Source organism: Poecilia latipinna, unplaced genomic scaffold, assembly GCF_001443285.1.
Source record: "Poecilia latipinna isolate Pla-1442-1.1 unplaced genomic scaffold, P_latipinna-1.0 Scaffold3451, whole genome shotgun sequence".
Lineage (NCBI taxonomy): Eukaryota > Metazoa > Chordata > Actinopteri > Cyprinodontiformes > Poeciliidae > Poecilia > Poecilia latipinna.
Window position 1 is genome coordinate 22524 of NW_015116067.1, and position 12858 is coordinate 35381.

General features: G+C 36.5%; 1 protein-coding gene across 1 annotated transcript; it reads right to left on the reverse strand.

The window, feature by feature from the left end:
* Positions 1–7132: 7132 nt before the first annotated feature.
* LOC106941004 (intestinal mucin-like protein) lies at positions 7133–12683 on the reverse strand. The gene is made up of 19 exons (XM_015023907.1): positions 12390–12683; positions 12147–12310; positions 11816–11990; positions 11343–11590; positions 11010–11193; positions 10719–10929; positions 10441–10616; positions 10210–10279; positions 9957–10057; positions 9827–9858; positions 9560–9737; positions 9361–9465; positions 8521–8561; positions 8303–8425; positions 8116–8214; positions 7907–8035; positions 7775–7814; positions 7561–7684; positions 7133–7472 (listed from the first exon to the last, which is right to left on the reverse strand). The coding sequence occupies exons 2-19, from the start codon at positions 12291–12293 to the stop codon at positions 7262–7264; spliced, it is 2394 nt and encodes a 797-aa protein (XP_014879393.1). The 5' UTR covers positions 12294–12310; positions 12390–12683; the 3' UTR covers positions 7133–7261.
* Between the last annotated feature and the right edge of the window lie 175 nt (positions 12684–12858).

Consider the following 12858-nt stretch of genomic DNA (forward strand, 5'->3'; position numbering starts at 1 on the left):
ATATATATAATTTTTTTTGTTATTGTTATTATACCCCCATAGTATTTAAAGATGACCACTCTGAAGTGAAGATTTTGCAAATATGGTCAAAGAGTTGACATGACCTTGAATAAATCTGCTTAATGTCAAAAACCCTACAATATGTATGGGAAAAAGAAAAAAGTGAGTTGAAGTTTTTCCAAAACCACTGCAATAGATTTAAAAGTTTAATGGCTGCTTTGAGGATAATTCCTTCTTTACACATTGGTTTGGATATTTTTCTGTCTTAAATGTATTTGAAAACAGGTGCATCTATTTAGTCAGATTAACTATGATTAAAATGTGATTGAGGATTAGAGACACTGACGTGTTGCAAAGAAAAGCAAACAGAATAAATCTGTAACAGGGCAAATACTTTTTCTCACTCCTGTAACTCTATGGAGATTAAGCTGTCTAATTTTTACGGTTAATGAGTTTTGAAAATATTGGGTTCTGTCCAGCGATATCTTTATTTACATCAGCGTGCAAGACACTTACCGTCAAGTGAAAGAGTTCATGTCAGGGCGCTTGAGGGCGTGGCAGTGGGATTATACACGCATCACTGCCATCAAGGTCACTTGAGTTCATCTTTTTTCTGAACCGATCTCACTTAGACTTTTTTTTCTGCAGTCTTTACAGATTTTTTGCATCAAAAACATAACCTAATAAATGATACGTGGGACTCTAATTATTTAATGCTGTTTATTTTAGACTTTAATTTATTTTCTAAAGTGAAGGAAAAAAAGTGGATTTATTTTTGTCAGGTAATCTTTACTTGCACATCTTTCTTTAGATGGTTCATTTATCTTTAAGCGTATTTGTAGTTATATTCAGCAGTGCAAAAACTGATGACATAATTAAGTTTTGCTATGTTTGGTAGGAGGTAATAAAATTGCCTCACCTGAGATGACCGTAAACAGCCTGGAGAGAAACTTTTTCTTGACTCAGGGTTTGTCTGATTTGGAGGTTTTCTTGTAAACTATATACCTTTTACTGCTGTCTTTTTACATAAAGTTAGTTTATATTTAGGTTTAAATCTACTTCTTCAAACATCATTGCTTACCAAAGAACAAATGCTCCGACTACCCATATATTTTGACTTCTTTGCATATAAGTTGCATGGATGTTTACCTATCAAATATAAAGTTTAGTTTAATCCTCTATGTCTGAGCCGTAATCTTGTCATTACTAATGGTTCCTTTCCTCCAATTATTTCCATATTCCCTACTTTCTTCTGTATATGAAATACCATTTTTAGGTTCTGGGATAGGCCGTGGAAAAGTGGAGGGGGGGGGGGGGATTGTTTGTGGTGTTTCATAATGGTGCTTAGGGATAAAACATAAAATATTTATCAAAAGTAAATAGAAATGTGTGTTTGTATTTGGCACATTTTATTTATATAGATGTAAATTGTAAAGTAATGACGTCCCCTATGAACTTAAGGTGGTTTGGGCAGCTGAGACTATTTAATGTTGCAGTTGTGTCTGCGAAGAAACCTTAGCTGCTTCCTCACTCTGCCTTCATCTACACTGTAAATCCAGCTGCAAAAGGCTGCCGTGGTACAGTGCACAACAAGAATAGAAAAAAGGCAAAGCATAAAACTTGCTAGTACCTTATTTTACGTAACTGTACCAATATATTTCTCAAATTGGCAGTAAATGAAAGGATTATTCATATTTAAATAATATCCCACTTGTTTGTATAGAGCAAGCAGACATACTTTGTACGGTAATCACACACAGAAATGTAATATTAAAAAATAATTAAACAGCCATAAGTACAAATGAGTCTTCTCATGCCTTTACAACTTCCGTTTGATTTTGATATCTGAGTCTGATCTTTTGTGTGAGCTTTTATTTCCTTACTTAATATTTCCCCCATCAGCTGTTTGCAAATTAAACAGGATGTCATTTTTGGAGGCAAAACCTTCCCAGAAAAACACGTCAAACCCCACACTGTTTGGATTTTGGTTACTGTCACTCTGTCACTGCATGTGTTTTCTTTGCATAAACAAACTCAAACAGAAACCTACAGACTGACGCATAGCAAACACTAAGTCCAGTTGGCACAGAAATGTTAAGTTGATGTGTGTTTCTAAGCGTGAGTTTGTGTGAGAAGAGGGTGGAAATTTAAACAGTACAGTGAAGTAAAGAAGTGAATAGTGCTTCCTTATTAAAGACGGAAATAAAAACGATAACTGAGTTCAAAGCTCAATGACAGTGGCGATACTTTTCCATGTCTGATACTTTAACATTGTTCCTTGTTTCAAACTAGTTTTTTTTTTTTTTTTTGCTTTTTCCTTATAGATCTGTTCAAATTTAACATGTAAAAAGTACGGAAGCAGGTGTATATACCTCTAGGCAATTTTTAATTGTCTTGCTTTCTTTTATATTTCCTTTATTTTTTAATATTTCATTAAGGATTCTTGATTGTTCTTTGCAATTTTATTATGTCCCCCCCCTTTTTTTTTAATACTATGTGTACCTGAATGTGTTCATTTTGACTGTGACTTAAAATAAATATCTTCCTCATAAGTTTTTTTTATATATATATTATTCTATTCTATTCCGTTCTACTGGAAATCAGAGGCTTGAAGTTAAAAAAATAAAATAAAGATATATATTTACATGTTTGTGTACAGACAACATTTCTAATCATCTCACTTCTCTCCTCCCTGTTAAAATGACATTTTGAATAGAAACAACTATTTCGACACCCGGGTCATCTCATGAACCAGAAATAAGAGTTTTTATTTTTATTTTTTTACATTTCAGTGAAGCTCCTGTTGCTAAGTCGGCCTCTGCAACTTAGTTTATTTTGTCAGAGGTGGTGGAAGTTAAAAGCTTGTATCAACACAGGTAGATCACAAACAATGCTGCCTTCAGTCTCATCTGTTTAAATTTAATTTAACGTACCCGTGTGTCCTCCCTGAATAAACACAGAATGTGTTCTTACTGAGAAAAGGACCGTCCTTCTTTGCCATCCACCTGAGAGTGATCCAAAGATAAATTTACCCTTGGAGGTGCTCTGGAACATGCAAGAAACTTGTAGTTTTACTTTTGCTGCCAAAGCTTCCCATGTCAATGATTAGGTAAACAGTCCTTAGAAGATAAAATTTCAAGCTTTCACAATGTGAGGTTATGGGGATGAGGTAACTCCTCTAATGAAATGCGTACAAGACTGCTTACAGTAATTAATAGCTCTGTTTACAAATCCAGTTTGTGCACTACAGGTATTTTTGTTTCACTTTGTTGTGACAGGTATTTGTGTGATAAACAGCAAGAATATTGAAACTTTTTGATCCAGCAGAATATTTTAATGGATTCAGTGCAATAATGTGACAATGTGTTTTTGTGTCCGCATGCGTGCGTGCGTGTGTGTGTGTGTGTGTGTATAGAATATTATTTTATAGACATTCAGTAAAACTTACAGTAAACTGTTTGTCTCTCAACGTAGTAACATTCACATCTGCACAAATTGTTTTTTTCAGCTTAGCCCTGTCTAATGCACATCTTAAAAAGGCCTTATATTTTGATATCAAACAGCAACTGTAAACAAAAACTCCTGCACTGAGTGAGGAGGCCATGAATAATACCATCAGTGGATTAGATCTCCACGAACTCCATTTATTTTTGGATACATGGATCATATATGAGTTTTATATGAATTATTTTAAATCAAAACTAAAGATGCATTTCTTTAGCTTTGCCTACAATTAATAACTGGAAAATAGATTATTTTCTGAATAGCAACTTTTCATTACGTAATCTGCCACTGTAATGTAATCTTTCTTTTTATTTTTGCTATTATTTAACTGTTGTGCTTTTATCATGTGAATCACTTTGAACTCCTTTGTTGCTGAATTGTGTAGTAAAAAAAACTTAACTTGATTATATTTTAATAACCTTCATGTTTCTAGAGCTATGTATAAAAGATATATCTATCTATCTATCTATATATATATATATATATATATATATACACACACACACACACACACACACACACATTTTTATTGACTCTATAACTCAAGATGTTATGTCAGGTTTAGGGACAAAATTATTATCACATCTTGGTCTGCTTTTGACCCACATGGTGTCATTAGACATTTTGAGAATAAATATAAAGTGTAAAACTGATCCTTCTTTCTGGGAACACAGTCGATCCCAAAGCAGACTTTCTGTGTTTGGACAGAAAAATATGCTGGTTCCTCTTTTTACCATGTAGTTTTTTAAGCTTTAAGAGTACAAGCTACTTCCAAAAATGTCCAATTTGATCCCAAATGTCTTTAGTTAAACTCCAATTTACCTCAAAGACTGAAAAAAATGCTTTAAGAGTCACATAATGATCTGGTGTTACACAATCTGTGCTTCTTGCGAGGAAGTGAAAGCTGACACTAAATCTAAAAACAAACCAGACTGAGTACAAGCTTGAGCTGGTTGGTTCCGGTTTGTAATCCTGCTCTTTGATTATTGCTTAACAATCATCTCCTGGTATTTGTCAGCGGGACTAAAAAGAGTTTAGATACACACATGACAAATACTCTGGCTTAATTGTGAACACAACAATAATCTTTTACTGCTGGCTCAGATACAAATTGTGTCATAAAAGGAATGAGTTTACTATATTATTTGCTGTATTATTTAAGAAGACATTTCTGCAACATGATATATGGCAAATTGTGCATCTGCTGGAGTATTTTCAAGTTTGAGTAACAATTTTGTGGAATTATTGACATTCTTTGCTAATTTTTTTATTATTATTTCTCTTAGAAAAGTTGAACAGGAAAACGAGTGTTTGTCCAGGTGTTAGTTTAATGTATCAGACGGCAGCCTTACCAGCTACCACGTGATCTAAAGGCAAACACACGTTGGTATTGTCTGGAAATGTTGTACGTGAACAAGGAGTAAGGATGCTGTTCCTGCCACGTAACGCTCTAACGCTCCCATGACATCCTGTCAGCGCAGACATGATTTGACAGCTTTTGTTTTGCCTTTTTCTCCACAGTGAAAAACATACAAAGAGACCACATAACTACCTATAACGAAAGTAGAAAAGGGCCAAGCGGATTCTCTTCGTCTGCATTGTTCTTTTTTTTTTGTGTGTTATTTTTGACAATACAAATTAAGGTGGCTTTTTATGAGTGTTAATATTCTTGTCAAATCAGCTCTGTCATCTGACCCTAATTTAATTTTCACAAATATCTAACAGAGTCAAAATCCTGAGGGTCAAATATCAAAGAAAAGTTAGTAAATAATCTAATTTCTGTAGAGCCTGGGACACTTTATTCCACACCTCATGCAGCTTCTTACCATCCACATCTTAATATCGCTACGCGCTGTATGATCATGTTTGTCTTTCAGGTCTTAAGACTTTGCTGTGTCTCACAGGAGACAAATAGTCACAATCATAAAATACTTATTGTCGACTATTCAGTCATTTTGTTTTCAGCTAAAACAACTGAAATGTTTAACATTTTCAGGTAGACGTTACTAAAACTGAGTGAAGTGCAATAAATACTTTCTAGCTATCCCGGTTAAAGTTTTTTTATGTCTTCATCCATCTTTTATCTAAACCTGCTTGCAGGGGTTGTCATATTTTCAGGTCTTATGGGAGGATACCAGGGTACTTGGTGAGAATCCACACATGTACAGGTAGAACATGCAAACGCCACGCAGAAAAATCCCAGGGAAGGATTTGAACCAAGGACCTTCTCGCTGCAAGGCAAACTGTGCTACCAACTGTGCAGCCATCTCTATTTCTCTGCATGATCAAATGAAATGGTCCCTAATAATAATTACTAAACTATGTTTTACAAACTCAAAATGTTAAGCTCTTTAGTAAAATAGTGTTGACAGATGGAATTCTATATCATTTGGCAGAGCTTAGAGAATTATGCCAAAGGTTTTCTTAAAGTTTTTAGTAAGACAGTGTAAAAGCTGCCATGAATACATTTTTAGTTTGCTAATTGTACCATATATGTCTGTACTTGTTTTTGACCTGTGTCTTTTACAATGGAAAATGAAAAAGTGGACAAAAATTGTATTTTATTCCAAAATGATTCATTGTCATACGAAACTAGTTCCAATAAAGAATTTGTGAAATCCAAATGAGAAGGAAAAATCTTGCACAAAGTGAAAAGAAAGTTAGTTGTTCATCTAACAACACGCCACTAGGTGGCAGTGTTAGGCATCACTTTAGGTCAGACAACTGCTGACTGTCATGGTGTGTTGAGGAGAGCGGTGAGAGAGACGCCGGGGAACCCAGGAAGTCATGATGAAAATAAGATTTAATGATAAACTGGGAGGAACAACAGAAAATAACTGGCAGCACAGGAACAGACACAGACGTGAGACACGACGACGATCCGACAAAGAACACTGACAACAGGTGGGACTAAATACACTGGGAGGGTAATCACAGGAACGACACACAGCTGGGATCAATCAAGACAGACTCAGGGGAAAACAGGACTAGACAGACAGAAACTACACAGAAAACACAGATCCTAACACTGACCTCATCCAGAGGTCACGCAGATCATGTTTTAATAGTCACTCAAAAACCACCCAGTTAACAGTGTTTTACATTTAAATAACTCAGATTTCTAAATGTTCTCATCAATTAATTAAACATTTCCAAATGTCTTTGAAAAAGTCTGAACTTTCCTGCAGCTGGAATGTTTAAAATGGCTGCACAAAAAGTGTTGATGAAATTGCCTAGCCTTCCTTTCCACTGAGTATTTAAATTTTGCCTCGAGCAGTTACCATGTTTTCCAAGCCATAGTTTTAAATTTAGACATAAAGGTTGGACTTGATAAGATAATCTGTCTCTGACTCTGTGAAATACTGACAGCTCCACCTGGAGCCTGTTCTAGCAAAATCATTTTCCACAATTTTATCCATTGTGTTCCTATAATAATCCTTTGGTCATTTTAATATACATGTAAAACTTCAACACTGACTGTCCACAGTTTTTAAATTAAACTTGCCCGTCTTAAATTTTTCACCATAAATACCACCAATGTGCTTATTTCAAATCTTCACGTAATTTCTGCCATCATTTTATTTGATGCCAAGTGAATTTAGACTACAAAGATAACAAAGACATGAACTGAGTTGCATACTTTTATTTGATTAGTTGATAAATATTCCACTTCAGTGGTAAATTACTTTCTAATATTGCTAGAGTGGTACAAGACAAAACACTTCTAACATTCAGCAGGTTATGAAAGACGACTGTGTCACAGCAGGGTGGATCTTCGTTTTCTGCGAGCAGACAGCCCTGCAGCTGTGGTGCACTCGGTCTGGCCGCAGCCGCACTCCTCCACATACAAGTAGGTGTGTTTGACCTTGTCTCCATTCAAGCACAGCAAATCAACGGTGCGATTGCTGGAGCGCATTTCCTTACAGCAGGAGCAAGAATGTTCCATAGCAGCTGCCGCTTCAGAGTACCTGAAAGGAGACGATAAGAAATCAGGCTCTATGTCTGCTTTCTACATTGTTTAAGCAAACAAAAGCAATAAATCTGTATCATTCTTACTTAGTGAATGTGTTGCAAGACCCTTCACAGTACGGCATTTCCACCGGTTCTGTAGACCGACAGCCATGGTGCGAAACATGAGTTGTCATGCTCACCAGTTTGCAGGCTTTGTCTATCTCCACACCTTTTTTAAAAAAAAAACACAAAAGACTCCTGCTTAGTTGGTTTTAATTTTGTGGTGTTTATACAATTGAAATTAAAATGTCATACTCACAAATTTTACAGCAGCCATTTGCAGCTGTTTGAATTGTGTCCTGAGGAGGAAGATGTACATTAACAAACACTTCAGCTTCTACATGCTGTGAAAACGCTTATTCCAGATTTTAGAGTTGGTAATAATACGTACAGGCTGGCAGTTACTCTGTTGGAAAACCGGGCAAATGATGTGTGAGCTTAGGGCTGTCAGTGTGTCCCCACTCCTCATACAGGTGTAGTGCTCACACATGTTTTCAGGCGGTGACCAGGTTTGCCCTTCCTGCAGATCAGCAGACACAGACGTTAAAACAACGTGCTGCTTTGTGCTAATAAAGAACCAAAAGTGATGATCCAACTCACATTCAAGAGATGCTTGGTACCATTTAAATTCAGGACACATTGTTTCTGTACACACTTTCCACAGCAATCATAATCATTAGTTTCCACATATTCATATCCCTAAAACCAGAGGGAAAGTTAAACTCAGCCTTGAAGTAAACACATTGCTTTGCACAGACTGAATTATTTTATTTGATTTTTTTCTTACCGGCTCACAGGTCTCTTTACAAGGTTGAAACACACACACTATTTTAAACAGACCGGATTTTGGATCGACCTCATTGCTGCAGGTACAGTCCTGGCATGCATTCGCAGGAACTGAGGAACCAGGCTGACCGAGAAAATGATTGTGGTTTAACACATCAGAGAATTTATTAAAGCTGAATTACATGAGACATTTAGATGACGGGTCTGTTTCTTATTTACCTGGTATTCAACATCCTTGTGGACACAAACTCGCTTAGGCTCTAAAAAGAGATAGGCAAAAATAAAGTTATATTATGAGAAGTTGAAATTATGAGAATAAAGTTGATATGTCAAGATTAAAGTGTAACTATTAAAGTAAACCAATTCTGGTGACAGTTGTAGGGCCGACCTGCAATAATCAGTCCTTGTGTAAATAAGCAAGTAACTTTATACTCTAAGAGTGGGAATTTATTAAGAAATAAATTATATCTCTTTCAGCATATTAGTGTGGATGCACACTCTTTTAGTCAACACTCAGCACTCAAAAATCCTAATGCTGCAGTAGTTTCAGCTTTTCAATTTAGTTTTAAAATATTTCTGACTTGTTCTCAATATTACTTTAACAAAACGTTTTGCAACTTTTCTTTGTACAATTTCTATTTTTTCTTAAGAATTTTAATGTCATTCATGATATCAAATGTCAACATTACGCAACATAGTTTAACTTTATTTTGCAACAGAAATAAAAACAAATTGAATCCACAGGGAAAAAAATTTATTTCTGTGGATTACTTTTTTTAGAAATGTGGACCATTCCTCCAACTGAACCTCCTCTATCGTACCCTTCAAACAGTCAACCGGCATAATACCTGAACTCCCTGTTTCCTCATTTATATCACAATAAGATGTTAAATCTTGACAGCTGTACAGATCCATAGCCCACCTATGTTTTCTTAAATTCCACATTTTCCATATTTGATGTGAATCTGTTTGTTTTGTTTAATTTAGTCCCAAATTGTTGTAGTCTATTTGTTGTCTTTTTTAATGCTTTGATTGAGTGAAAGTTCAAACTGAACTCACCACATGTATGTTGTGGACAGCATTTTCCCTCTGGAACACTGATGACTGGTTTGTATCCAACTGGACAGTTCATGCTGCTTACTGGGCATTTGTTGACGTTGCATTCTATGAACGATAAAAAAAACAAAATACAGCATTCTGTGATAAGTAATAGTTCAGTAAATTAATCAAAAATGTGGATTGATGATAGGCGTCTTACGACAAATGTAGGCATAGCAACAGGGATCCGCAGGATTGGTTTGGTTCACAACAACAAACCCTGGATCAGTGCAGTTAGCAGTGGGTGGTGCTGGGCAAGTCTTTGGTTTGCAAATCACAGTTTTGGTGGGCTCGTCACAAATGCAGTCCTGGCATTTGTACTCAAACTGCTCATTAAACTGAAAGAGTAAACCAAGATTGCTTGGTAAGGAGGCAGTAGCGTTTAAGATTTTACAGACAGTAAGCATAAGTAGTCATTTTCTCTGACCTCTCGAGGAATGCCTTCAGGATCGAGACATCCTGTTGACAAATACAGAGCAATCCAGTATTTATTTGTGTTTGACTGACTGAGCAAATTCAATTCAGTTGCAGAAATCTGGGAGATAACTACTACTTACCACACTTTTCAACACATATTCCTGACTCTTTGTTGAAGAGTTTCATTCCATCAGGACAGAAGCAGCCCTCAGTAACAAACGTTACTGTTGGTTCATCGGCACTGCAAAAGGAAATTGCAAGGTTCAGATAAGAATATTATTTTACTATTTTACTGGCTAAACAAACTTTAATTCTACCCTTTGCTATTAGGAAGTGTTTGGAAACATGCAAACATCACAATCAATGCAAATGTAAATCTATGTGACAATATACCTGTCTTCACAAGTGGGCTGTTCTGCAGGGCCACAAGGTTTATAAACTTTGTCTGATGGACAGTCACTAGCTGTTGGAAACAAAACAACCCCCAAACTTTAAAAAAATGGTAACAGTGTACAATATGTTTTGTTGTCCTGTTCGTTGAGTGCTGCATAATGCAAACATAAAAACACTCTCCCAATTCAATCTGCTTTCTCAGTAGAAATAATATGATGAAGCCTGACTTACCACATATTTTAGTGTGGTTTCTCCAGTGGATGCAAATTCCAGCCTGAGCACAGGCAGCAGCATAAGTTTGCAAACTTGTGCACTCCACTGCAGGATTTGAAACATGGCAACTATCAAAAACACAACCTCTGTAGAAATTGTCTGGGGAAACCAATGGATGACATTCTGCAAAGACACTGAAAAATAAAAATAAAAGCAAAATTTAGTCATTTTAGTCTTATTTAAAAAATCATCTCCTGGAGGGGTATGAAATAGTCAATACGTCATGGCATGCCTACCTGCTCTTCAGCAGATCACAAATGGAGTCTGGCTTGCATGGAGTTGGTTCTAGCGGTGGTTCAGGAACCTGAGTGGGTACTGCAGGTGGTGTTGGGCAGTTAGGTTGATAAATGTCATTTGCTGGCCAATAGTCTGCCATCACTCCACAATTTTGCACCAGTTCGCCTGTCGGCAATCTGCAGTCATCGGCCTGATTGTTGTTGCATGTCCCTAACAAAGATGTTAAACAGTTACAGTTTATGTCAAACCTAAAGACTGACCAAAGTAGAGATTTGAGAGAGATTTCTTACCACAATGACCCTGTGTGTTGCCCCCAAAGTATTGATATGGAAGGTTGACACTAAAGCCAGTCATCCCAAATGTAACAACCACATTTAGGAGAGGGATCTCATAAATCAGGTTAATGCCAGAACTTATAATCTTAATACCTTGCTGTGCATAGGGTAGTTTCAATTTTTGACCACTTTTTAATACCTGAAAGTATACAATAAGAAAAGACAAAAAAAAAAACTATGTTGTATTCAGGCAAAAATTATACATTGGCATTATTCTGTTGACACTTGTCAAAGATATCATGTCAAGCTAGTTGAAGACAACTGAGTGTTGTCTTCTACAAGTGTTACCTCTAATTGTGGAGCTCCGATAAGGTTATGATTGATGAGTGTGACAACTTGAAATCCATATGCTATGGTTATTGATCTTGGACAAGAAACGTCTTCAGTGGGATCACAGAATACATTGTCAATATAGATCTTCAAATGGTGTTTTGCTGTGATCTCCTCCATCAAAATATAAGTACAATTTCCTTGATAACTGTAGTATAACCCATCAAATGTGATGTAATGAGGATCTCCCCAGCCTTCGCATTCACCTAGAAAGCAAAAGTATGACATACATACAACATCAAATTCCAAAACACTTCACTGACCCCAAAGGGAACTTAAACGTTTTTGTAACTCATTTAATTAAAGAGTTATTGTAGATGGTGAAGGCTCTGGGCAGGAACAATCTCTGTAGTGGTTTTTATTACAATGAATTTGAATATATTAGATTAAAAGAGAAACTTAAATCCATCTGTGCACACAGAATAACTTACAGTCACAAACATATTGTTGGCAGCAGTGGTACTCATCATACACAAGAACTGGTTTCTTTCCATTGGCACAGGTTATGTTCTGGAGGGGTGGACACTCATATGGAACTATTTCAATTGTGTTGTTCTCAATGCATCTGGCCATAGTGCAGTCGCACAAGTAGAAGGTCTCATTTTGCTGTAAACAAAAATAAGTGTTAGAAACAACTAGGTACACATATTTGGGTATTCAGAAAAACAAATATAAAAAGGTCAGTGCAAATAGCTGGACTAAAAATATGCTTCATGAAATCAAATATTAATTTGAACATGAATTAGATGTAAAATGTCTTACAACAGCATCCCATTCAGGACACGTAGGAATGTTGGGTTTGGGAGACGGAGTTGTTGAGGTAATCACACACATTTCAGTGCTGTTATGAATTTCACAAACATCAGAACAAGTCATTGTGAGGCAAATGCCTGATCCAATGGGGTACATTGAAAATATTACATCCCCTGAAACAGTGGTTAAAAAAGACAGTTAGGGTTATAACATAAAGAATAAACAGATGAAAAAGCTAAAATTACTCATTACCTGGCTGATAAACTGTGCCATTAAAAACACAGAAGCACTTTGTCGTGGAACGTGATGAAGTTTGTGTTGATGGTGTTGATTCAGATGTTTGGGTTGTATTCAGAACCTGTTCTGTAGCTGTAAATGAACCTTGGGTTGTCGTTGACAATGGCGGGCCAGTAACAAATGATTCTGAAGTAGTGGGTGACTGTAGGGTTGTTTTGGCTGTAAGGGGAGGTGTTGGAGTAACTGGTGTGGTTGTAGTTGACTGTGGAGTTGTCGTAGTGGGAGGTGTAGTTGTAGTTGGCTCTGGAGTGGTTGCAGATGGAGGTATAGTTGTAGTTGTTGTAGTTGTAGTTGGCTCTTGAGTTGGAGTGGGAGGTGTAGGTGTGGTTGTTGTGGTTGTAGTTGGCTCTTGAGTTGGAGTGGGAGGTGTAGGTGTGGTTGTTGTGGTTGTAGTTGGCTCTTGAGTTGGAGTGGGAGGTGTAGG